The sequence below is a fragment of the Abramis brama genome, assembly GCF_963993115.1.
Source record: "Abramis brama genome assembly, chromosome: 11".
Lineage (NCBI taxonomy): Eukaryota > Metazoa > Chordata > Actinopteri > Cypriniformes > Leuciscidae > Abramis > Abramis brama.
In genome coordinates this window covers 21796726-21824426 of record NC_139973.1, presented here as the reverse complement: position 1 = coordinate 21824426, position 27701 = coordinate 21796726, and the positions used below count along the sequence as shown (strand labels likewise).

General features: G+C 37.5%; 1 protein-coding gene and 2 long non-coding RNA genes across 4 annotated transcripts; 1 reads left to right on the top strand and 2 right to left on the bottom strand.

Moving 5' to 3' along the window:
* Nucleotides 1-355: 355 nt before the first annotated feature.
* Nucleotides 356-12742, bottom strand: LOC311092598. The gene is made up of 3 exons (XR_014608277.1): nucleotides 12450-12742; nucleotides 1219-1299; nucleotides 356-438 (listed from the first exon to the last, which is right to left on the bottom strand). It is a non-coding gene; the product is annotated as an uncharacterized lncRNA (long non-coding RNA).
* Nucleotides 12743-14372: 1630 nt separating this feature from the next.
* On the top strand, nucleotides 14373-19280 carry LOC311091917. The gene is made up of 3 exons (XR_014608180.1): nucleotides 14373-14532; nucleotides 15613-15643; nucleotides 18443-19280. It is a non-coding gene; the product is annotated as an uncharacterized lncRNA (long non-coding RNA).
* Nucleotides 19281-19674: 394 nt separating this feature from the next.
* utp6 (UTP6 small subunit processome component) lies at nucleotides 19675-27694 on the bottom strand. 2 transcript variants are annotated; one of them, XM_084128063.1, is made up of 19 exons: nucleotides 27079-27694; nucleotides 26908-26992; nucleotides 26678-26719; nucleotides 26276-26368; nucleotides 26144-26191; nucleotides 25954-26017; nucleotides 25385-25503; nucleotides 25183-25260; nucleotides 25015-25096; nucleotides 24851-24932; nucleotides 24415-24590; nucleotides 24195-24274; nucleotides 22529-22606; nucleotides 22222-22401; nucleotides 21042-21122; nucleotides 20749-20858; nucleotides 20301-20367; nucleotides 20122-20194; nucleotides 19675-20024 (listed from the first exon to the last, which is right to left on the bottom strand). In XM_084128063.1, exons 1-19 carry the CDS (start codon nucleotides 27168-27170, stop codon nucleotides 19870-19872), a joined length of 1785 nt encoding a protein of 594 aa, XP_083984189.1. In that variant the 5' UTR covers nucleotides 27171-27694; the 3' UTR covers nucleotides 19675-19869. The 2 variants fall into 2 exon arrangements, 1 of the variants encoding a protein (XP_083984189.1); XR_014608179.1 differs by lacking the exon at nucleotides 19675-20024 and having other exon boundaries at nucleotides 20123-20194; nucleotides 20749-20864; nucleotides 21047-21122; nucleotides 27079-27305.
* Nucleotides 27695-27701: the final 7 nt, after the last annotated feature.

The window sequence follows — 27701 nt, the reverse complement described above, 5'->3', positions numbered from 1 at the left end:
TGTTAGGTGACGTCAATGTGTCTTCAATTCAATTTCACATGCTTTACAGAGTTTAGTCCTAGAACAGCATTTCACAGATCTTTATACCCTGGTACATTACAGATAGATCAAATATTGATTCTAATACTGCTTTATTAGCATATAGGACCTACTGTAAATTGGGTATTTCATTAATATATAAAAGGTCAAAGTCACTGGTAATACTACTCAGAAACGAACAGTCCGTTCATCTGAGTTGTGCTGCTGTCTGATAAGAGATTTCGCCTCAGGCTTCATGTCATGTGCATGCCCTCTTTAAGACAGAAGATGTCTGTATGTTTGTTAATGTGTTAAGAAGACACACGCACGCACAAATTTTGGGTTTTCATGTTTTATGGAGACATTCCATTGAAATAATGATTTTCGAACTGTACAAGCTGCATTTTCTATCCCCTAACCCTAAACCAATCACAGAAGACAGAGAGAGAAAGAATGTGTGAGAACATTAGCAACATCAACAACTGAATAAACAAGATAATTCCTATGCAGCATCAAATAAGAAAATGTTAAAGATGTGAAAATAACTTCCTTTTGATCAGCTTTAGAGTCACAGTATATAAGAAATATATTGCACAAGTTCATAGTCTACTTTTCAAACAAGGCCCTAGTTTGTTCATTATCGGAAGATTCCACATGTTTTTTTTTTTATGTACTAAGATACTCCTTTGGGTGTCGTAGTCTTTGGTACACATAATAAGGGTGTGCCGGAGGAGAGAGGGGGAGAGGCATTGCATGCATTTTTGTAAAATTCCTTTAAATTAGTGTGTGTGTGTGTGTGTGTCTGTGTGTGTGCGTGAAATTATGCATGTGACTGGTCTAAACGAGTGGGTGAAAGGGTTATGGGTCAAGGATTCTTAGTTTTCAGGAAATCTTCCACTCACCTCCCAGAAACGATCAATCCTCACCCACGCCAATCTCAACAAACCTTTATGGTTTCGACTGTGAATTTATAACAAAGCCTAGCAGGTCTGGATATTCAAACAGCAAAATTTTGTTTTGTTTGGCATGAAAATTAAGGTTTGTATAACTTGCCTTGTTTGGCTGGTTCATTTACGTCAGTAAAATGTTTCCCCATATTTTGGTGGAGGTTCCCCTCACACAGCTTTGTGGCGGGGCCCATATTTCAGTGCTATTGACTATTTGTAGGTTCACTGCATGGGCCAGCCATGGTAAACTCACTCTTTGCTTCTCAAGTTGGTGACTCTGGCACAGAACGCTCACACCTTCTGGCTCACCTGGGGCTCACGGGCCCCATCTGTTCTGCAGAAAAACATAATGGTTACAGATCACAAAAAAAGAATACAAAGTCACGCAGGTCCCTCTGAAAATGCCATTATTAGTTCTTCAAGGTTCTCCTTTTACATAACATTTATAATAAGAATTTTATCTGCTTGTGTTATAAGATGTATGATTTTAAAACCTATGTTGTTGGGCAAGAAATACAATTTTTTAATAAAAAAACGTGCAGTTCTTAATTTTTCATCAAATTGTTTCTGCAATCAGTAAGTTCATATTATGTTGTACAGTTGTAGTTATCATTGAGTGAGGTGAGGTCTATTAACGCTCTTTGGTATGCAATATATCTAATTGTGAAATATTATTTTTGATTTTTAGACATAAAATATCAGACATTTTAGAGCACATTTTTGTGGTAAATGTTGGGAAATTAGGTACTACAATTGAACAGGTTTTCTTTTGTAAGTATAAATGCCTCCCTCTAATTCATGATTCTTTTAAGAATTCACACTGAGTCAATGTTGCTGTTCTCTTGCCCTTCAACAGAACATTGTAGATTTTTTCAGTAAACATAAAACACATAATTGTGTGGGCCTGCCATTTATGCAGAGATGTAATTATCATGTATTATTATTATAAACACTTCAACGTACCTAAATAATTAAATAAATGTGTAATAAAATGTATAACTAAAAAACCTTCAATGAGGAAATACATTACTGCAGTTATTGTGTTACAGACATATAATCTTGTAAATTTCATATGTTCAATTCATTAGCTAAACAAAAATGCTTTAAAAAACAGATGTAGAGGACAAGTGCTTAATAGCAATATATTTGAGAGGTTCTTCAGCATGTTAATTCCAAATTTTATGCACTTTTCCCCCCCTGAATAACAGGAATGAAAAGTTATGTTGCTATATGCTACACAGTATACACATAAACATAAAGTGTATATATCAACGCAACTTAGTAATTTCGATTACATTATATTCATTTAATACTTGTCTGTGGATTTATTAGAAACATTAATTAGCAAGCCTCTCCACAGTACAACTGCAAGCTTCAGGATGAAACCCCTGTGTCTATCAAGTAATTAATTTATATATCAGTGATATTACCCATAAGTGAATTGCTCTCCTGCGGAATAAGCTTTTCAGGATACAGGTTAATCCTGATTTCATCATGCAAAAAGCCGTGGCAATTAACCATGAATCACTGTGCGTAAACAACCAAAAACCTACTACCACTCTCTCAGTATCAAAGGCTCAAGAAGGACAGAAACAGAACCTGACTTTGCCTTTAACAACATATAATAGATAATTGCAATCTTTAAAACAAACAAACAAACAAACAAAAAAACAGAAAAGATATTAGCTAAAAATAGCTTTGGAAGACAACATTTGAGCTCTCATTTTGAGAATATTATGCATATATCCCATATAATAATCCTCATGCTGACCATAAATCAAATATACAGTCATGCCAATTCAAAAAAGTTGTATTTGCCAAGAGCCAAGACGGGGATTTCGGTGAGCTGTTTATTTAACCTTTCCTCCTCCCTTCCATTCAGTCACACTGAGAAACGCTAATGCACAAGACTTGTTCTAATAGTAGTGCACAGCCATATTAGTTCATGCTAAGTTTACTGTTGGAGAGGATAAACACCAATGACACTAAATCAAGTTTAGAATGAAAGAGAATGCACATATTATTTATATTAATACCTTCCCACCCTTTACAAGGATACAACAAGCATTGACATAGTATTTGCTCTGGAGGGTGTTCAACTATGCGTTTCCCAACTTTTATATTGGAAGGTGGCTGCAGAAATCAGGTCAGGTAAGTTTAGCCTGGAGGGGACCGAGGAGTGTTGGGGGTGGGGGTAGTTGCTGCTGCCTTTATACATTTTGTGTGGATCCCACACCCATAACTGCAGAACCCAAGGAGATGTTTGGAGTTGACACTTGTTAATAGGGTGTGTCCTATTCCAGTAGTGACTCATCAAACTCCCTCAGATTCACCTGTGCACTGAAAGTGTGCAGTAACCTTTACAAACGTGAGAACCGAAACGCAGTTTTAATCAGGGCAATCTTTTGAGTTTTGACACAGATGACTGCATAGTGCATAGTATAAATATATATACACTACGGGTTAAAGGTTTGGAATCATTAAGATTTTTTTTGCAATGGTTTTGAAGTCTCTTTATGTTCACCAAGGCTGCATTTATTTTGATAAAAAAAATACAGTATCAGTGATCTTATGAAATATTACAACAATTTAAAATGTTTAATGTATTTTAAGATATAATTCATTTATTATCAGTTATTATTGGTCCTCAGTTATTAATAATGGTTCTGGTATATTCAATGTTGAAAACTGTTTTGCTGATTAATATTTTTGTGGAAACCATGATACGTTTTGTTCAAGATTCTTTGATGAATCAAAAGGTCAAAACAGCATTTATTTGAAATATAAATCTTTTGTATCATTACAAGTGCCTTTTCTGTCACTTTTGATCAATTTAATGCATCCTTGCTGCAAAAAAGTATTCTTTCATTTCAGTATTCAAAAGTCATTACATTTCTTTCTTAAAAAAAAAAAAAAAAACGTATTTAACCCAAACATTTAAACAGTAGTGTATGTTTTTCACAGAAAAATATTAGGCATAAAAAATCTTTTCTTTAGCACCAAAACAGCACGTTAGAATGATTTCTGAAGGGTCATATGACACTGATGAGTGGAGTACAAGCTGCTAAAAATTCAAATTCTAATAAATATTTATAATTCATAATACTACTGTTTTCACTGGATATCTGAACAAATAGTGACATAGTGAGTGACATGACGTGAAGGCCAAGTATGGTAACCCATACTTGTCCTCTGTATGATTTAACCCATCCAACCTAGTGCACACATTAGGAGTATATAGTGAACACACACACACACACACACACTGCAAACCGTGGACACACACCCGGAGCAGTATAAATTAATTCAGCTTTGATAAGTATTACAGACTTTTTCTAAAAACATTAACAAATCTTATTCCAAATTATTCCAAACTTTTGACCAGAAGTGCATACTTCTGGGCGAAAAAAAGAAAATGGCAAAATACTTAGTGGTCTTTTAATGGTCTTTACCATTTTAATCACAAATCACTGGTCAGAAAACGAGCAAGAATTGCACAAATCTGTAGGTAACTGAATAGCCTTGCCCATTGTTTTCTTTACATGTTTAAGCCTTTTGGGTAAACTTGCGGACAGCTTTTTACAGGAAGAAGACTCAGTGTTGTTCCACTCATTGTTGATGGCTCCAAACAGTTCATGAGTACTTGAAAAATGTCTCCCAGTTCGTTTGAGTTTAATGTGAGACCAAATATTCACTATAGTCTTCAAATCTGGACTCTGACCTGGCCAAAACATGAGCCTGATGGACTTGTTCTTAACTCATTTCTTGGTTGTCTTTGCAATGTGGGCAATTTGCATTAACTTTTCATTTGTGGGAAACAAGCCATTCTGCAATATTTTCCTGTACTTTTCACAGTGAAGTAGCTCACCAATATCAGCAGCTAAAAAGGATCCCCACACAATGACACCTCTTCCTTCATGCTTCGCTGTGATAGAGAATAGAGATGCATTTATTATTACACTTCTCACCAGATCTTCGAAGACACCCTCTGGATCATCACTATGTAACTCGTGTTTCATTGTGATTCATTACTCCACACAACTCTGCTGATTCACACTGAATCAAACTTCCCATATTCTGCCAAAATCTTCATTCTGTCTTTGATGTTTTTCTAAAACATCAATGGTTTGTTAAGTGGTCCATTTGCTTAAAGCTGCAGTCTTACTTTTAAAGGTCCCATATTATGCCCCTTTTCACAAGATGTAAAATAAGTCTCTGATGTCCCCAGTGTGTATGTGAAGTTTCAGCTCAAAATACCCAACAGATCATTTTTTACAGCATGTTTAAATTGTCATTTTTTGGGGCACAGAAAAACGCGCTGTTTTAGTGTGTGCCCTTTAAATGCAAATAAGCTGCTGCTGGACGACCCAGGGGGCGGAGCTTCATGAGCTCGCGCTCAGTCTCTCAGGACACTTTCATCTCAGGAATGATGATAATATCAGAAACTCTCAGTAACGGTGTTCATTTCGAGTCGGACAATAATGCCTACAGAGTCAGAGTGCTGTATAGAGATGAAACAGGTATAGTTTAGTAGTTTAATTACGGTTATTATAACGTATTTGTCATCTGCTTGTATGTATCCATTATTTATTAATAGCCTACAAGTCTGCTGTCTGAATGATGATCAAACATATACTGATGAGTTTAATAAAGTTTATTGTACATCACACAAAAGATGAAGCGTCAGTTTTACTTCAGAAAATCACTGTAAGAGCTGAGTAAACACAGTAAGTTATAAGAAGTGCGCAAGTACATAAACGAATTTCGGTAGAGTTGAGGGAGCATTCCTGTGGGCGGAGGTTAGTCAAAAAACGGTTCTAGTGACGTCATTAAAGAAGGAAGTAGAGGGATGTAGTCCAAACGGGCCGTTCACTGTAGGCGACTTCTGTTAAATAAAATATCTCACTTGGCATTGAACTTTGAGCTTTATAATTTTACAGATATTATTTATGCTCTAACAGCAACATTACACACTAAAGTTTGAAACATGGGATCACGAAGAACGGGACCTTTAAAATACTTTTTTTGGGTTAAAAATGATCCAAAATAAATATTTGAGCAAGTACATAACCAGCCAGTGTTCAAAACTATCTGCTTGCCTTAGCTCGATTCTAAACGGTAAGCTTGTAATAATGTTTTTAATTCCAGTGGGACTGGTGGATTTCTGTGGGAAATTCAATTTGCACGGTTTGACGTTGTAATGTGCCGGAGAAAGCAGGCGGAAGCGATGATCTATATGCAGGGTTTTAATGGAGAAACACGTAGTACAAATAATAAAGAACACGAAGGACAAAGAAACAAAACCACAAGCAGGACCGAACTAGAAGCACCCATACATGTACAACAACTGACAAGGTAACAAGTGAAACACAAGGGCTATAAATACACAGAGACTAACAAGCTTAACTAAGTAACAAGGGGGCGTGGTTAATAAGAAACACCTGGGGAGACTAATAAACAAGAAAGACTACAAAGGACTACAAAACATGGCACAGAACAGGAAATAACAAAAGTACACACAAGACAAGGGAAACACAGGACAGGAATCATGACATAGCCCCCCACTTAAGGAGCGGATTCCAGACGCTCCTCAGGGAATAGTTCTCCACGAAAAAAGATCATCAGACATAACTCATCCATACAGGTCAAGCGAGCCAGCTCCAAAAAGTCCATGACGTATTCCTCTATGGGCTGGTCTCCTTGACGGAGACGCATGATCTGTGCTGCTGGATTCATGATGGGTCTGGGTCTTACTTGGCTGCTGGATCTGTGTTGGCGAAGTTTTCTGTGCCATGGTCGGCGTCTGTTTCTGTGCCATGGTCGGCGTCTGTTCCTGTTCCATGGTCGGCGTCTGTTCCTGTTCCATGGTCGGCGTCTGTTCCTATGCCATGGTCGCCTGCAGGGTCATCTCCGCCCTGGCCGCCCGAAGGGTCGTCTCCTCCCTGGCCTCCCGAAGGGTCGTCTCCGCCCTGGCCGCCCAAAGGGTCGTCTCCTCCCTGGCCTCCTGAAGGGTCGTCTCCTCCCTGGCCGCCTGAAGGGTCGTCTCCTCCCTGGTCGCCTGCACAGCCTGCTCCTCCCAGGTCGCCTGCACTGCCTGCTCCTCCCTGGTCGCCTGCACTGCCTGCTCCTCCCTGGTCGCCTGCACAGCCTGCTCCGCCCTGGCCTCCCGTCTTGCCGCAGTCTCCAGGTCGTCTTCCGCTCCACGGGCCTGGCCCTCCATCCCGCCCCCAGGTCCGCCTCCGCTCCACCTCCCTCCTGGAAAATTTCAGAGCGTCTGGAAGCCGCTCCTTTGAGGGGGGGCTATGTAATGTTCACCAGCTGGAGTGCCCTTGAGAACCACCAGAGGGCACTCCACACCCGACTATTATCACTCTCTCACAAACTACATTTCCCATAACTCACTGCCCGGACTCATCATCACTAATTGCATTCATCTGTGTCTCATCATCCTTGTTTGTTTCAGCCTATTTATTCCTTGTTCATTCATTCAATCATTGCGAAGTTTTGTTTAGTGTCACACTGCAACTCTGAGCGTTTTCCTGGTTTTCTTGTTTCTTGGTTTTCGGATTTCTTGCCTGTTCCTTGGATTACTCTCTTGCCTCTGACCCCTGCCTGTCTTGTTTTTGTTTTGTTTTGTTTGTTTGGACTGTCTACCTGTGTTTTGACCCATTTCCTGTTTATTGGATTACGTGTCTGGATTGCCCCTTAATAAAGCTGCAATTGGATCTCACCTTCGAGTCTCGGAGCAGTTTCATGACAGACGTGATATGATAAGCAATTGTTAGATTTAATCAGCGCGATTTACTGCAATGCTTTTTTCCCTTAGTTGGTCAGAACAAAAATGGATGTTACTAACTTGTTCAAAAGACATTTTCCAGTGAAAATTCTTATGTTGGTCATACTTCCAAAAAGTAGAATCTGTGATTCCGAATGACAGTATACACACCGGCGCGGTGACTGACAGCCGCACATTCTCCTCAAAACATTGGACCATTCATTCGCGATGTGCCGTGCCGAGGCACAACCCACGTAAAGTTGATAATTCCGCGAATAACTGCAATTGCAGATATGGCGACAAAGAGGAAAAACTACGGACTGCAGCTTTAAATGCTACATTTCTTGACCAATAATTTGTGGTTAAGACAATTAAAAGCTAAGTGTTCAGCCATTTTGGGCTTAGTCCTTTTTATTTTGCCCTGGAGTTTTTTGCACACACGCACGCACACACGCACGCACACACACTATTATAGTAATTAAATATTTGCTTAGTTATCGCCAAAGCTCCTTTTAACTTTTTTTGTAAGAGCTTAGAGTAAATGCAAGTAAATGGGGTCTAAAAAGCTTTGATCTGGTCCACTTTCCACCACTTCCAGAGGTAGTTGGAAACGCATTTAACCAGACTGCTTTCTTACTGTAGTGTAGATACTAATGTGGTCAAATGCATTTTTTAACAGCCACAAAAGAATGTAATGGGATGCGTTTTGAAAGTGCACCAAAACAACTGATTCAAACTTCGCTATGTTGTGGGAAAACGCATGGATTACGTATGAAATCGTTGTTACCATTTGTATCCTTTCCATTGGCTTCCTTTACTGCATGCTCATAAGCAGTGTAATGGCTTCATTCATTCAATCATTTTTGTGTGCCGCACTTGGCACTAATGTGAAAATGATGTAAAGTGTGATGAAATAAGAGGGGAGGGTCTAGACAAAAACCAAACACAAGTGGCCACAGGAGATGCATTTAAAACACATGTTAAGACCAGGTGTAAACTGTAATGTGTTTAGGCTGACCACTTGTGATCGGACCATTGAAAACACAGTCTAATACTAGATGGAAACAGGGCCTCAGAAACCTGTCTAAAATTGGAAGGTACCTTCATGCGCAAACACCGAAAAGTCCTTGCCTGATAGGACAGCGAGACAACAAGTCAGCTGTATAAACTTTCAGAAGCAGCCAATCACTTTGATACCAGTTGCTTATTAGTCATTGCAAAAATGGTTCAGAAAAGTGAAATTCATTCATTAGCTATGTTTAGCCAGAGTGGCTTCCCTGATTGCAGCAACTTCCATTTTTAGTACAGATATTTTGCGCCAATTTCCCAAGAAGTGACAAATTGGTTCTCTTGAAAAGATGGGATGGAAACGCTCCTTTATTTCGCAAATGTTCTATGTGATATTCCAGTTTTGTTAAGTTAAAGTTAAATTAGCAACTTTGGAAACATAGTTACCATCACATTCTGAAGTGTCCAAACTATTTTTGGGACCACTGACTGTATGTGTATTTAGGGGGGCCTTGCTCTACATTTTGTAGATGCAGTTTTATAATGACTAAACATCTACTTGAGCCCATTCAATATGGTCTAATTCTAAGGTGTGTTTTTTTCTGCCAGACTCTCCAAAAGGCCAGCAGCTATGGAGGATTGTGCATTGCAATTGGCTGTTCCCTGTGGATACAGACTGTTGCTGGAGACAGACAGAGTGGGCAGTCTTCACTTACCTCAGACAGAGTCATGAACAGGCAGGCAGCATTGAGGAGAAAGAGAGAACCTCGATCCTGTGATAGCCATATGAGATTCCACATGCTCTGATGAGTCATTTCTCCCTCCCTCCCTTCCTCATCCCCCACTACATCCCTCCCTCCTCCCTACATACAAAGCGTATGAGCCTGAGTCATCAGCTAGCTTTATTTCTCTTGCTCCAAGCATGCTGCCTGTCTCTTTTCTCTCTTTCCCAACCTTTATTTCTCTCACTAATTATTTTTCAGTTACTCTTCTGCCACTTTCTACCCGTCACTCTCGCTCTCTCTCTCTAGAAATGCACGTACGTTCTAAGCAACGCCACTGGTTTTCCCCGTTCACATTAAAAATTCCCCTCACTGCTTGCCTAGGAGAAAACGGATGGCCCTATGCCAAGGTGTCAAAGTGTGACGTGAATGAGAGAAGCAGATATATTTGACATAAGAGTTGCTGATTTGAATGCGCAACAGATCTAAAGCACTGGGATCTGGTTTTTATTGCACATGGGAAACATTTTTAGTAGCTGAAGTATAACCAATTGTAGTAACAAACCTCAGATTCTCTAAACACTCTTCTCTAAAGGATGATGTCCATAAGGAAAGCACATTTTGAGGCTAATGACTATATTACAGATCCCGAGGGAGCGATTCTGTTAGGACTGATTTAAGAGCAGTTCATCGCTGAGCATTGCAAGAGTAATAAGGATTTTTAGGGGCATTATGACTGGGTCAGTATAACACAGCTGCCCCTAAAAGTCCCTCACTTTTCTTGCTGACTTATTCACAGTTTCTTTGTCCGGGAACTGCCTGCTGTTCAAGAACATTTAAGGTTTATACCATGGTTCTAAAGACTCTGAGGAAACCAAACTAAAGGTCAGTCTGGACTATAATATCCCTCCTCTCCCTGAACGAAGGCCAACCGTAATGTCAGACCCTTATTATTAGAATGCATTAAATGACCAAACTATTTCAAATGACGAACTGTGTCCAATTTCCAACTAAGGCAACATTTTTTAACCTGAACATTAGAAAACATTAATTTACAAATTACAAACATCTCTTGATCATTCAGGCAGATTTTTTCACAGTACAGAACCTCGCGTGACATGCTTGTTCTGTTTAAATTATGCAAATAAAATAGAGCTCTAGCTTTAAAACTGGATTGTAAGAATTCAAAGCAGTTGCTTAATACAAACTCCAGTGTGTTTCAGTGAAACGGCAATTTTCTGTGAAACTGCTGTAATGACTTGTTTTCTAAAAAAGTTTCAATCATTGGTGAATGGGAAAATAACTAAATATGTAAATTGATTGTAAAATCAATGTATGTTTTAACTTGCATATTATGACATTAAGGGTGTTTTTAATTCCTACATTAGATAGTGAGGTGAAATAGAGCAAATTAGATATTTTAAGGTATTTAAATAGGAAACAAATCTCATCGCATCTAATAAAATAACTTTCAATAAACTATTCTATAAATGATTATTCTTGTAGCTCTTCATGTGCTGCATTGGAAGAGGTTAGTTTACAATGATTACAGGCCTTTGCAACTGTCAAGATGTGTGACTGCGCCATAACAATATCCTTTGGAAAACTATTGGCAAGTAGCTTTGAGAACTGCTTAATATGAAAACCTATTTCAGACATGTATGGAAGCTATTGCAGAATTCATACACACTAACAAAGCTTCTTTTAACCTGCCTCTGCCACTCCCTATAGTAAAATCTAACATACTTTTATCTTCACAGAAACTAATGAAGTTTATGATTTTTGATGTATTTTAATTGTCCTTGAACTCAGTATTTTTTCATGTGAAAGTTAAAAAACAGAATTTTATTCAGTGTTTTCAAAGATTGTATAATTTATTTTAGTAAACAAAAAGGCTCAACTTCAAAGAACTTTTGAAGACAATAATTTGTTTGTATTTTTAAATTTTCTAAATGTTTTGATTGTAAAGCTTGTAACACTTAAATGTTCACAAACATTTTTAAATGATAAAAATAACAAAAGAAAAAATATTACGTAATATGACTCTAAGTTACTATTTATTAACAAAAGTGTATCAAATATTTAATTTTAACATTCATAATGCTTAATACAAGTTCACAAATACAAACCCGCAGAGTAAAATATCTTCTGTATCAATCATCCTTTATATATATATAGCTATATTTTAGTAGCCTACTCCGTAAGAGGTGATTTCTGTCAAATGTTTCCAAAGCGCTTTACTACACATTGTACTTTTATAAGATAGTCAACAGATAGGCTACTGTAAAACTGCTTATGACTAAAGATAATTTTAGATTTTTCTACTATATTTATATTTTCAAATTATATTCGTTTTCAATTCTATGTATAAATAGTCCGATTTTAAATGTTTAAATGTAGGCTATAAATAATTATACATTTAAATAAAAAATGAAAATAAAAGGTTTAAGAAAGTTTGAAAAGGGTTTGGAGTGAAGAACAGAAATTTAAACATTTGTATGACGTCAGCGATCCCATAATGACAAAAAAAAGAACAGAATATCGAACGAGAACTACCTGAACAAGAACTTGAACTAATCTATTATATTTCAGCACTTTGTTATTATCAGTAGCCTACTGGAGATAAACTCCACTATATATAGCCTACACACACATTATATTCAGCACGGTCAATTGACAGAGATGGTCACATGGGCCGAAAACTGGGACTTTGTAGGCCAGTTGAATAAAAGGAAAACTCACCTTGCCCGCAAAGACCCAGCCTCTGACACACTATCAATTGTTGCTGAATTCTGCTGCAGGTTGCGTGATCATGCGTTAAAAGTGTATTAGTCTGTGTTAATCTATGGCATTTGCAGTTGATAATCGGTAAATCTCGGAAACGCGATCATCCCATCGCACATGACATGAGAAACAACGACACGGAAAGCGTTCAGTGAAGAGCGAGTCTATCCAACCACCAGGGTCTCACTTTTTTACCTGTCATTTTCACCATGTCCAGCACCAGCCTTCCTCCACGGAGCTTCTTTAGAAAGAAGGGGCATGTCGCCTGAAGAAGAACGAAAAATGTTGCCGTGCAGTGAGAAGTTGCTGCCAGTCTTCACACATTATCATCACCCGCCCCCTTATTTGCGCTCAACTCCTCATGAAGACACAGTATATCCACAGGGACCGCTTACAACATTCTCCCTTTGCGCAAAAGTGGACGAAGGGAAAAAGTCAATATTAGGCTACGCGGTGGAACAGTGAGCCTCGTTTACTGCGCAAGCCTTTTGAAATTCTCCATGTATGCTGTTTCTGCCAGAGCGACCCCATGTGCTCGATATTAATGAATTATCCATCTGGCCGCACACACATAGCCTATCATATTTGTACATGTTGCGCTGAAGCGCCACCGACTGGTTCCTTCGACAACATGCGGGATGAATTGTGTCTGGAATCAGTGAGTCCTACTATGGTCAAGGCTTAGCTCATGAATATTAATTAAGCCAGGCTGACGTTGCTTAGTAACCCCTCTGGAGTGTCCATTCACGTACGTGACGTACCCCAATTAATCATCGTATTTTGGTTAAACCGCTTGCTGTTTTGGCCTACTAGGTTAACGTCACTCAATCTAATTAATATTCAAAAGCCAGTACTTCATCGTAGTAGGATATGTGTATCCGCGCCCGGGACCTCCCAGAATTGGATCGTTGATGTGACTGCATCAACCTGGTGCGGAACTGTTGATGAATGCAATAGATCTGTCATAATAAATGATGTCCTTTATGTTGATCAAACGACTGAGAGGAGTAAAACCACAAAAAAAAAAAAAAAAAAAAATGCTGTATAACACTGCATGCATCAACGTCAAAACACATTGCAATAATAGTAATGAAAATGATAAATTATCCATGATAATTGTTTTTGTTCGGTTTATTCTCATTCCAGTTACATTAAAATGATGGTTCAATTCTCACTTTTAACTACGACTTTTGCCTCAAACTCTTAATTAGTGCTCATTAGGTAGGCTAGTTGTTAAGTTTATCGGGTAAGGGATGTAGGTTTGATTATGCAGAATAAGGTAATATGTGCTTTATAAGTAGACCTACTAATAAACAGTCAATATCCTGCATGCTAATGAGCTAGTTGAGAATTGGACCCTAAACTAAAGTGTTAATCAATTGTTCTAATTATTATTTTTCTTAAAAACCGGCTCATAGGCCTATATTCATTTTGGTAAAATAATAATTAGAACAATTGATGCATTCCATTTACTGTGTGAAAAGTTATTTAATGTCTGTGTATCCTATAATTTGGCAACAGACTGTAAAGATGATGATACACGGGGTAACTTTTTTGAGCAATGTGCCTTGGGCACTTTCCCATTGAGAATGAGCAAAATCGGGATACTTCGGTGGGCCCTCCCCTGTGTCTCACCTGTTTGCCCGTAGACGGCAACATTGCCCAGCAACAATGCTCAAAAAGTTACCCCGTATATCATCACCTTAAATGTATGATTTTTTCTTTAGTTGCGAGGCATTACGGGTTGATGAAGAGACTGTGGTTTATTTGGATAGATTGGATTGCTCTATTGCAGTGTGACTCCCTGTGGTGACACATTATACACCCTAAACATTCGAATTGTCCTACTTTTTAACGTAGTTGTGTAAGAAATTATAACGGGCATTGTTTTTATCCTCTTATTTTTAATACATTTACAGTAGGCTATAGTAAAAATAACATACATGCGTACAAAATATTTTTAAATGCTAAAATACCAATATTCTGCTTGTAAGATTTTTTTTTTTTTTCAATCTTTCTGTAGTTGACGTATTTTGTCCCCCACATAATATTTAAAGAGACATGGTTTTGTCTTCAACAGCTGATTTGATACATTGAACAATCCTCAATAGAAGACACGCCCTTCACGTATGTCGTCATCACGGGAGCCGCTTCGGGCTCGCGGTATCGAGGATTTCTGTCATACGATTACGGCCCGTGATATTTTCACAACATATTCAACTGTACGAATGATCATTCACATTGCATTTGTTATTCAGCTAACTTCGGCGATCCATCGGTGAGTCTTTATCATTGTTCATCACGCTGTTTGTCAGAGCAGGGATGTCCGCTGATGATCATGTTTTCATCGCCTCGCATCGCCTCTCATCATTTCCTAAAGTCTTTTATCTGGATGCTTCAGAAACTCTCTGACACTAAACCACACATAGTGCATTTTATTCAGCAGGGATGATTATTTTGCCCATAGGGAGATATATGATCGGCCTAGTGAGTTGAGCAATAATGGCCTGTAGCGTTAACGTAGGCTACATCAGTGCAAGTTAGATACAGTTCCTCGTAGCTTTTTAAATTGATGATTGAGTCGGCAGAGGTACTAGCTTTTGAATTGGGCTCAAACTTGTGTTACACTGTTGCTATTGTTGTGAAGGATGTCATGCCATGCTTATATTGCATATGTAAACGAGGGGCTGTGAGATGTATCTGTGCTCATTCAGTCAGTGGACAGACTGGACTGGACAATACAGTATTAAATGATTTCACTATTACAAGCAAACACATAATAATGAAACGTCATCTCATTGAATTTGAATGAAAGTGCATTGTTTTGATTATTTTCCATTGAATAGTAAAGGTATTACTGTATGCACCAGGGGTGAGTGAAGACACCTGCACACTTGTTAATTCATAATAATAGCAACTGCATATGGCATATGCAAATTCGCAGAAAATAAGAGTGAAACAGCATCTTGTTGTTGGCAGTTGCCCTTCAATGGTATTTTACAAAGGGGTCTCGTTCCAGAGAGACCAAATAAAAGTGTACATAGATAGGATTTAAAGTGCTTTAGAAGTTTGTTGTGGAGAAGTTTTGTTCATTTGTGGATACATATGTGTACAACAACCAGTTTTTTGGTCACATGCTCAATGTGATTGAAGTTAAAGCAATAGTTCAAGTTCACCTAAACGAAAATTCTGTCATTGTTCCAAACCTGTATGACTTTCTTTTGTGGAACACAAAAGAAGATATTTTGATGAATGTTGTTAACCAAACTGGTTGGTGACCATTGTCTTCCACTGTATGAAAAAAAAAGAAAGAAAGAAAAGAAAACCTTTCTAAAATTGCTAATTTTATGTTCTACAGATGAAAGAAAATGGTTTGGAATGACTTGTAGGTGAGTAAATTATGACAAATTTCATTTTGATGAACTATCACTTTAACATGATTTTGTTTCACAGCCAAACAAGATATTGCAATAAAGGAGTATTACAATAGAGGCTGCATACAACATTAAATGTGTACAGTATATACAGGTGCTGGTCATAAAATTAGAATATCATCAAAAAGTTTATTTATTTCAAGAATTCAACTTAACAGTTGAAACTAATATATTATATAGACTCATTACATGCAAAGTGAGATATTTCAAGCCTTTATTTGTTATAATTTTGATGATTATGGCTTACAGCTTATGAAACCCACAAAATCAAAATCCCAGAAAATTAGAATATTACATGAAATCACACAGTAATTACACAGTAATACCATGGTCATTGAGCCAGGTTTTGGTTCTTTTGGCAGTGCGGGCGAGATAGGTCTAACTGCAGAACCGCAGAACCATACGTCATAGCAGTGTGAGGACGACAGCGCCAGCCTGACAGTCTGATGCCGGAAGTGGGCGCAGCAAGGCATTTAAACGATGTAATTGAAAATGTAATATCTCAAATATGATAAAATATAAGAATTATGTTTTGTCCTATTAACAAAATACAATATACTACTATTAACAAATGTTAATAGTTTTTTAAAAGTTAAAAAGATACTTTATCCATTTGTTTTGTTAAGTCAAATGATTAACAAATAAATTGAACAAAGCTTAAAACAAAAAAATAATGATATGAAAACAAAGCGTTTGAACATTTGATTTAATTGCTCCAAATAAATAATAGTAATTAAATAAAAATACAAAATCAAACTAAATAATAAATAAGTTATACAAAATAAAATCAAACCAAAGAAAATACATCTTATAAAAGTTATGCAGGCACACATTTAACAATAATTCTCAAGTGAAAAATAAATCAAATAAATCAAAACTCCATACAAATAGAGTTAATTCTGAGGCACCTTTCATCTACTCAAACTTATCCTATGTGTTTGCATGTTTAATGGGATGCATTCATAGATATGAAATATTATTATAACAAAATGTAAATACAGAAATATATAATTGTTTGTGTTTTGTTAGCTTAAGTTTTAGTGGGGATTGTTTGTGTAACCTTTAGACGTTAATGAAGATAATTTAATATTTTGTCTAAATCATGCAGAAAACCATCTAATTCCAAAGGGACTACTATTAAATATGTGTACCTTGAAATGCAATGCAAGTCGCTTTGGATAAAAGCGTCTGCCAAATGGATAAATGTAAAATAATATCTATTGCCACTGTATATTAAAAAATAACTCCAGATGTTCATACCTCCATGAACAACCTGGTGTCGTGCCTTTTTAAAGTGGATTTTAATGTGATTATTCAATTTGTCCCGTTTTGTCTGTTTAAAAATACTGCTGTCACAAAAAGGGCAGTGAACATTTCTGCAGCATTTTGTGCATTGCTCCAAAGGTGTTAGCGCTGAACCTCTCTGAATTATGTGGTTCTGTAGGTGAAATAAAATACAATTAATGCATTTCTCATGGTCAGAAAATTTAACAAATGCTATAAAATACAACACTTAACAACAAATTAAATCGCAAACCATAAATTAATCTATAATTAATCTATATAACGTTACGTTAGCCATTCTGGAGAAAACTGTGATGTTATCATCCAGTTCAGTTCTCATATAATGACAGATCAATAGTATTGTTGAATATTAACTTACAAAATACTTTGAGCCGTTTTGTATAAGCGTAACGTTAAGTATGTTGTATCCAACAAAGATATAACTTATTTTTAGCTTCTTCTCTTCTTTTCCTTGTTCTACCGTGTTAATCATGAACTCCGTCCACTTCCGGCATCAGACTTTGACCCCGCCCACTTCCAGCATCAGACTGTCAGGCTGGAGCTGTCGTCCTCACACTGTTGTGATGTATGGTTCTGCGGTTCTGCAGTTGGTTATTATTGGTGCGGGCAGGTGCAAATCCTGCTGGAAAATGAAGTCAGCATCTCCATAAAGCTTGTCTGCTGAAGGAAGCATGAAGTGCTCTGAAAATGTCCTGGTAGACGGCTGCGTTGAGTGGACAGCACAGTGGACCAACACCAGCCGATGACATGGCTCCCCAAACCAACACAGACTGTGGAAACTTCACACTGGACTTCAAGCATCTTGGATTGTGTGCCTCTCCATTCTTCCTCCAGACTCTGGGACCTTGGATTCCAAATGAGATGCAAAATTTGCTCTCATCAGAAAAGAGGACTTTGGTCCACTGTGCTTTATTAAATCCAGAGTCAACGCAGCCGTCTACCAGGACATTTTCAGAGCAATTCATGCTTCCTTCATTTTCCAGCAGGATTTGCACCTGCCCACACTGCCAAAAGAACCAAAACCTGGTTCAATGACCATGGTATCACTGTGTAATTACTGTGTGATTTAATGTAATATTCTAATTTTCTGGGATTTTGATTTCGTGGGTTTCATAAGCTGTAAGCCATAATCATCAAAATTATAACAAATAAAGGCTTGAAATATCTCACTTTGCATGTAATGAGTCTATATATTAGTTTCACCTGTTAAGTTGAATTCTTGAAATAAATCAACTTTTTGATGATATTCTAATTTTATGACCAGTTACATTATACACCGTGTTGCTGCTTTAGTTTGAGTATATTTCATTTTACCATGCACCCAGGTGTTTTTCTAAAATAATAATAATAATAATAAAAAAGTGGTCAAGCATACTGTCTTGTGTAAATACTCTTTGCTCTTCAGGCTTTGCCATGCTGTACCAATTCTTGTCTCTCTCTATCCCTCAGGGGGGCGGGGTGAGTGAGGGCTGCTGTGAGGATTCCCAAACTGAGGGGCAGTCACACACCCAATGGTGTCTCCCACAATGAGGGCGTTGGTGGATGCAGTTTGGGCGGTGTGGAGCATCGGGGCCTCAATCTATGACTACATCCACACCAGTGCCATGGAAGAGCGCATTCACTCACTGGAGAGTGTTATAACCATCCACCAGTGTGTCATTGGCCTTCTGTCGGCTGCACTTGTGGCTCTCTTCACCTACATTCTGCTAAGGAAGAACTGACTCAAGACTAGTCAAGCCAGAGACACTACAGCAGTGAATGTTGGTGTCGAGCTATGTCTGCTCACCTTAAAGGGATTTTAACATGTCTGACTTTTACCCAATTGATAACCTACTAAACTTTAGTTACTCCTAACTCATTAAAATTTTGCTGCTTTATTATCAGTTGCTGCGATTCCGAGTAATCTGGTAAACCAAAACAAGCGTGTTTCTTGATAAAAAAAATAGGCTTCCACCATGGATTCCCATTATGGATTTTATAGGTTGTTCATGGCTACCACAGAGGAAAGGATTCAGAGATGCTACCTGACCATGGTTTCTCTGCACAAGCTTGGTGAAAGCTGAACAAACACAACAACGAGTGGATTAGCAGGCTTTTCAAACTGTTTGCTGCCATCTTCAATGGAGTCAGCTTTTGTGTCTAGCTTACTTTTAAACACATTCAACTTTTGCCAATGGCAAATTATAACTGTTAACCTATAATATCTCATACAGCTTATTTCTCTTTCAGCTCCATGGTAATTTATTAGTAAAAATCAGTGGCATCGATTAAACTCTTGATTTCACAACTTGAAGTGTCCTTAATCACTAAAGAAAGGTTGATGTAGTTAACTTGACAATTTTAACTACTACTACTTGTCATGCTTAAGGAGTTTCTACTTTATTTTAGATGTGAAATCAGTTAATGCTCCGCCATTGTGTTTTATAGATTTAACTCTTTTTTTTCTTCTTTTTCTGAAGAGGTACTTGTTACACTTGCTCTGTAATAGCAAAATGAATGTCTAGCTTTATAATGCAAAAAAGTCAAGAGTATTCTGAATTGATGCTACCTACAGGCTACAACATTTAACCACAGTTATGTTTTTTGTATAGAACTGTTTTGTTTTATTTGGTGTGCTGGTGTAAGCTAGGGTTTGCCAAAATACAACAAAAAATTTATTTAACATTTAAAGACAATAACAGTGTCATAATAAAATGTTTATTTCTGGAACAACATGGAAAGATCAAATGCCAGCATGTTTCAAAAACTATCAAAAAGATAAATGGAACTTCAATGTTTTCAACAATTAGGCTTTTCAAAGGGAAACTCCTGAGGCTATCGGTCAATGTGTGCTCCAAATATGATCAACACAGACACGTTAAAGATTCATGCTGGTTTTAAATGTTCCCAGTCTGCAGCAGTGTGTATTTTGTGGTAAAACGCTCAACACTTTCACCCTCCAGGGTTTTAACAGCCCTCCAGTGGAGCTTCCCACAGTTCTCTGGGTTTCCATGCCTAGCTAACTCTTCCTTGATGTAGTCCATCCACAGATCTAAAACATCAAATAGTTGTTGTTGCTCAGTGTAATATATTAAAGTATGAAAGAGAGTTGCCTCTTTAAAGGATAAAAAGCACTGAATCACACTCACCTTCATCAGAGGAGCCGAACTCACGAAGTGCTCGCTCATAGTAATCTCTCAGATTACTCATTTTTGGTGTCACCTGTGAGAATAATACAGATCAGCAATACACTGTATGTGTTTAAATACAAGTCTACTGGTTAATAGGAATTTGAGCGACCCGTCACCAGGTGCTACATCACTTTTACCTGCTCTTTCTCGATCTGAATCATCATCAGGAAGAATGCCTTAGTGAAGGGTCTGTGTTCATGTAAACTGAAACCCAAGAAGTAAAAGAAGGGGTTGTTTTCAAATGGCTTATTTCTCATTTGTAGATATACAGTGGGTTCCAAAAGCCTAAAACCATACTGAAAATAATGTTTCAGGATTTGATTATTCTTTTCCTCAATTCTAAGTTGCTTTTTTATATAGAGGTATGGTATCTGCAAAATTAATTTAAAACAAAGGAGTAAAAGCAATGTACGGCATGTCAACATAAAATAGAAATATTTAAAATGCAGATGAAAATAATTCTATTGAATTTAAAATTCCATTAAAACAATGTAAAATATAAGCATTTTTACTTACGGCCTTAGCCGTTTAGTGTCCCACTGTATATACAGAAAGAAATAACCTTAGAGCACATTTGATGTGTACCTTGTGAATGTTTTTCTAGCCCTTTTGTAACTACCAGTTTTGTATGACCAATCAAGGTATTTTTCCTTCATGGCAGCTGACACTGCAGGTACTGGGGACAGTAGGCCTTTCTGAAAGTATAGAATCAGGAGCAATTTAATTGTGAACTGCATTAGAACTCAAATTCAACATGTAATGAGGACAAAAAAAAAAAAAAAGAAGTGAGAAATGATCAGAATGCCTTTATATTCACCATCATAGACTGATCTTGGGTGAGTTTTAGTGTTAACTTATTTTTTTATGTCATGTCCCACCTGAAAAAAGGTCTCGGTTTCCTCTGGTGTCTGTGAGGTCATGCTCCAATCTGCCTGCAGCTGCCATAATGCCAGACTTTCCTGTAGAACACATTATACAATCATTAAATATAAAAGAGATATCATTGGGTACACAGTTAAAATATTTGTAGGTTTAAATGAAAAACATTCAACATTTTAGGATTTTGAAAAAAGAAGGCAAGGCATTAATCAAATACAAATTTACAATTACTTATTTAGCAGACACTTTTATCCAAAGTGACTTACAAATGAGAAACCAAGCAATTCATCTTAAGGAGGCAATAACACAAGTAACAGCAACAATAAACAAAGTCTTCTGCTTACAGAAGAGGCACGTTTTTAAATGCTTTTTGAATTTTGTAAGGGATTTGACTATTAATAAATATAAGAAATTTTGTGACACTGACCCATTTGTACAAAAATTCAATTTCCTCAATGTTCCAATGTACAATGCTGATAATATAATTCATGCAAATAAGAGCATTTGCACTACTGCTACAAGTCTTTTGGACCCCCACCGTATTATATTACATTACACAATAGTGATGACTTCCCTCACTACTCTCAACCTTAAAACCTCTAATTCTGCAAGAAACTGATAAAACCATTTTGTTTGGACAAAACAAACACCAAGACATGAAGGAATGAGAAATGAAACTGGGTAATTGTGCATGCTGATATTACTCTATAGCCTCATGTTCCCATGTGGTTGGATAACAGCCTCTTTGTGGGGTTATGTAACTAAAGGCTTCATAATCCTGCACACACGGCTACTTCTCACTAGCTGGTTGACGAAAGAACGCCAAGGACAAATTAATGTGCAAACCCTAGTTATCCTAGAAGAGGATGACTCTCATCACTTGACTAAAGTTATATATAGGCATTACTGTAGCTCAAACAGAGCATGGTAATAGTCACACCAAGTTTAAAAGTTCAATTCCCAGGGAATGCATTAACTGATAAAATGCATGCATTAAATGCAATTTAAGTCAATTTGAATAAAATCCAAATGGATAAATGTAACGTATTGTATAGTAAATGTATAGTATTGTTATCCAATTATAATTAAAATATATTAAAGAAAAAGTGGACTAATTAGGGCAAATCTGCTGTTGCAGGAAGATGTCCCACTTAGAGGCAGCTGTGGCACAACTGCTACCTTGGGATTCACGCGTTTCAGGGCTTCCTGGAATAGATGTCCCGCCTCTGCGCTCTCCAGATGGACCAATGTCTGGAGGCTGAAGCTCCACATCTCTACTGATTGGCTGAAGCGCTGAGTGGCTGTGATGGCAATCTGGGTAGCAGATACTGTATCCCCTGATGACAGCAGGACCTGTAGCTGTTTTTTGAGGGGATGGAAGGCCTATATTACTACAGCAGCACCATTTGAACAAACTACTGCATGCTGCGTAAGGCATGTAAGGTGAAGGTGTTTCAGTGAGATGCCAATGTTAAGTGTACATTACCCAGTTCTTGTAGTAAGTCTCTTGCAAAAGCTTGGCTTCATGAGCACTCTGTAAGACTTGGAGTAATCGTTCCTTTCTCTGAAAAGTTGAAGTCACACAACTGAGTAAGGCACTTAAACAGAAAACAATAAATCAACAAATACCAAGACCACTGTTGTCGAAGAACGCAAAAAGAAGGTTAGTATTAGTAACAGGAGACCAAAAACAACATTTCTTAATGTTTTTTATTGCTTACTGGTTGTTGGTGTATTATAAAGTATTAACATGCAATTTAATCAAAAACAAGATTAAAAATAAACTTCTATAATAAATTATTCAAAAGCACTGTTTACACCTGGTGTTAAGATGTTTTGATCAATCGGATCACAATTGGACGACGCTAAATACAGGTATAAATGGGGTCTAAAACGTTTTGAGCTTGGCCACTTTCGACCACTTCCAGAGGCTGCGGATTGCTTTTGTAGTGGAGACGCTCGAATAGTAGTTTGGCCGAATGTGTTCGAACAGCCTACTGACCTAATGTGCAAACATTATGGGAGGGACAGGATTTAAAATTTGGCTGGAGACCCAAGTTTGGTTTGAAGATGAAAACGTACCAACCACAGCGTTCGGCAATGTCTTGCGGCTGCCAGAGCAGAAACAAAAGCTATTGCTCTCCATATGTTCTTCTGTTTTCTCTGGTCATGTTCATATGTAAATTGAGTGAGCTTATTTTTTCCATTAGATTGAAAGATCTGAAAAAAAAACCCATACATTTACCCAGCCATAGACCCTCCCCTCGAAGAAATCAGGACAGAAGTGGTTGAAGGTGGACAAAAGAGACTTGAAATAATTAAAATACCAGATGTAAATGGGTATGTCTCCCTTGTCTACTTGTGATCCGATCAACCAAAACGCATCTTGATACCAGGTGTAAACAGTGGCTCATATTCATTCACCTCAAACTGAGCTAATCATAAGAACCCCTGTAAAGGTTTTGGCCATTTTCCTGAGACACAGGAATGCACAAATTTCAAGAATGATGGGTAAGAATTTATAGTATTGGTTATTGTTTAGCCCAGGGTTTCTCAAACTCGGCCCTGGAGGGCCACTGTCCTGCACAGATTAGCTCAAACCCTGATCAAACACACCTAGCTGTGAGTTTCTAGTGATCCTGAAGACATTGATTAGCTTGCTTAGGTGTGTTTGATCAGGGTTGGAGCTAAACTGTGCAGGACAGTGGCCCTCCAGGACCGAGTTTGAAAAACCCTGGTTTAGCCTGATATACCCAATTACCCAAAAAGTTCTCGATGTGAACCTGTAAAGGGGGAATGACTTCATGTTCACGTTGTAAATGTCATTTTGTAAATCTGATTAAACATAATAGTAACACTTTATTTTACAGTGTCCTTGTTACACATTACATGTAGTTACTGTAGAAATAACTATACATTATGCATAATTACATGTAACTGACCCTAATCCAACCCCTAACTACATGTAGTTAATTATTATTACTCAGTACTTAATTGTATAATTACACTGTAACACGGACACCTTAAAATAAAGTGTAACCAACATCAAACTTCAATCAAACAGCCCAAATCAAGAAAATCCATGCTATTCTAATCAACATTATATATAAATCTCACACTGCGACACCCCAATAAAACACCAGGACCATTACCTTTTCCTTGAGTTCAGTAACATTTGTCTTCCTCTTATATCTCTCAAGACAGAACTTGACATAGCATGTCCACATGACCTCTACAAAAAGAAATTGCACATCAATAGGCAAATTATGTACAGCTAGAACCATGAGAATCCACCCACCAATGAATTCTAACTTAATATTTTTAGATGCAAACACTGAACATGTGTCTGAAGTAAGTGTTACATCATGATACCTGTATTAAGGCTCTTCAGAGCCTCCTCATAAACGGCACAGCAGCGATCTTCTCTGCGGTCTGTATCGGAAGCTCTTCCTTTCACAGACTGGAGCTCCGGGGCTCCAGCAGCATGCAGCTCACGCTTAGCCATGAAATCCCACATCAGGCAGTCATCGTTATACTTACTCTGTAGACTGAAATCAAACAGTATTCAAACATCACCTTTTCTGACTTGAAATTACTGTAAATGGATTTTGCCAATACTGGTTTCAGAGTACATTTTTCTGGATTCACAACAGTTCCTATAGCGTTAATTGTTGCAGATTAATCAGCAAAAATGATAAATTAGTCAACCTCTAATTAAGATGATCATGTAAAAACTAAGACATGAAAGAGGAAAAAAGTAAGAAATGAATCTATGTAAAATAGCAGAAAAAAAGGGAATAGACTCTACTCTTGCAGGATGGTGTCATGTAGCTCCTTTGTGAAGTCAAAGATGGCAGCGATCTGTAGCAGGGACAAGATGAATTCAGCCCCTGACGAGACAAGACAGATAAACTTACAGCACTCAACTAATACAACAGTTGAGTTGAACAGCTCAGTGGAAATTCATCTGACCTTTAATTTTTTGTGTAGAATCTCTGTATACCACCTCAGCCAGTTTTCCACTCAAGATTTCTGGAGAAAATTTATATTCCCCCTAAATTGAGAAAATAAAGGTTTTGTTATTTAATTTTTTTAAATTGCATTTTACCCAGAGGCTCAGATCTTCACCTATTAACCCACCACATCTATTTTAGCTTGTTCCAACTCCTGCTGCTGTTTCCTCAATTTCTCAGCATGCATGAGCTCCATCCGAAAATACTGCACACACACACACATTAATACTGATTATTGCATGAACAGCTTATAGTGTGGACCTTTTATAACGCATTGTTTTATTAGTTTACCCAGGCTAATTCAAAGAGAAATGCTAGTGTCTCCTCACCTCCTGATAGACTTTCTTATTCTCTGGATGAAAGCGCAGGGCACGGAGGAAGAGATGTCGAGCGCTCTCTGAAGAGTTCCTGTCCTCCATCTCACACTTAGCAGCCATTATCCACAGAGCTGCAATAATTATGAAATTACGTTATTCCTGGCCATCTGTTTAATCGGGATTAATCGCATCCAAAATAAAAGTTTGAGTTTACATAATATATGTGTGTACTGTGCATAATTATTTTGTATATATAAATACACACACGCATGTAAATATTTAAGAAATATTTGCATGTATATACTTATATAAATATTTTATATATAAATAACACATTTTAATAACACACATGCATGTGTGTGAATTTAATATATACGAAATAATTATACACAGTACACACATATATTATGTAAACACAAACTTCTATTTTGTATTCGATTCATCGTTGCACAGCCCTAATGAATATGTATACTTGACACACAGACAGCCTCACATAAAAATACATACGAGTATGGTTCCATAGAGCAGTCGAAGTAATATCATTTTCTATAGCAATGAAAATAAATCCACTAAAGGTTTACCTGGTTTGTCTGGATGGATAGCTAACATAGATGACAAAACCTTGCTGAGCTGAGTCTTTGTTCCCTGTTTGAAAGATGAGGAGCAAGATTATGATTTTTTTTAAACCTAATGACAAACAATATAACATCATCATACCCCATTAACATAGATTTGTTTTTTTATTATTAGTTTAATAATAAAATCACATACCCATTTCTTATTAAAAGCAACCTGAGAAAGCCAGAGCTGCACGTCTTCCTACAGGAAAAGCATTTATTCAATCAAAAATTGATCATCACTTTACAGCACCTAAAGTGAGGTTATTGTTTTAAATTGTCCAACCTGCCATTTTGTGGTAGCCCTTCTGAAAACATTGTTTATGCGATGAATGATGGGATACTCAATTTCTTCACGTTTAAAATGGTAACCAATTCTCTGTAAACACAACGGTACAGTTCAGTTAAAGTACAGTGTAGGGCAGGGGTTATGAACTTTGGCCCTCGAGGTCCACTTTCCTGCAGAGTTTAAATCCAACCTTGATCAAACTCATCTACCTGTAATGTTCTACTAATCCTGAAGATCTTGATAAGCTTGATCAGATGTGTTTGATTAGGGTTGGAGCTAAAATCTACAGGAAAGTGGACCACGAGGGCCAGAGTTGAGAACATAGGTTTAGTGTAACATAGGTCTTTATTACTAAAAAAACTAAATTTTACAATTAATGGAAACCAAAGCCCTACTCACCGCCCGCCTCTTCTTGATGAGCTCTAGTACGTTTATTTCATACTGATGAAGAACAAAAATCAAACCAGCCAATTATAAGTCATTGTCATATATCAAGTTATTTGGACCCTGCTGCTGCTTAGAATGGTTATTTGCAAAGTCCAACCCACCCTGATGTAGATAACTAATATGTATACTGATTATTTGTGTGATTCACAAAATAAATCAAACAGCTTTTTGATAATACAGACCTGTATGTATGTAATAAAGTCATCTTTACTCTGAACTGCCCGGTGCAGCTTGTATTCAAGAGCAGTAGATCTTTTCAACATAGACCTGAAACAAAGGTCTTGTTTGAGGAAACTGTTTGTTTCAGAGAAGAACCACATTTTTTCTGTTAGTGTGTTTACTGTGATACTCACTTGACTTCTTTATTCGTGAACAAACCGACTCTCTCCAGCTGTTCAAGCGCAGGTATTTTATCCTCTAATCGTTGTTGTACAATGTCAGCCATTTCTAAAGGTTGTGAGGGAAATCTACACAAAATGTGTAAGATATTAAGAGTTTTAGTAGAATAACGAAAACTGACCAACTTCACATCACATCACGACACATGTGTGGACAGGAAGTTGTATGCGCTACATCCGGTTGCTCATCAGAAAAAAAACTCCGACGAGAATTCTGCACACGAATGATGGATCCTCCGTTTTATTTTTTAAAAGCGCGGCGTTTTAGGGAAACATTATAATTCAGAGCGTTAATAATTAGATCTATTTTCCGTCTTTGCGCAGGTTCGTGGAGTGGCGAGGGACAAAAGCTGTCAATAGTTTTTCACTCTATCATTTGATTCAAATGTTGCACACAATCATTATGTTGGTACATATTTTTGTTATTTTTATTTGAAATTATAATGTACAATGTATGATTAACTAAAGCTCTCGATATGTTTGATTCAGCCCCGAGTCGTGTCTCTTCGCAAAACCAAAACATTCTTGGCGGCAATTTGTCTCCTCTACCAATCTTAATCCCGCGTCTGTCAAGATCA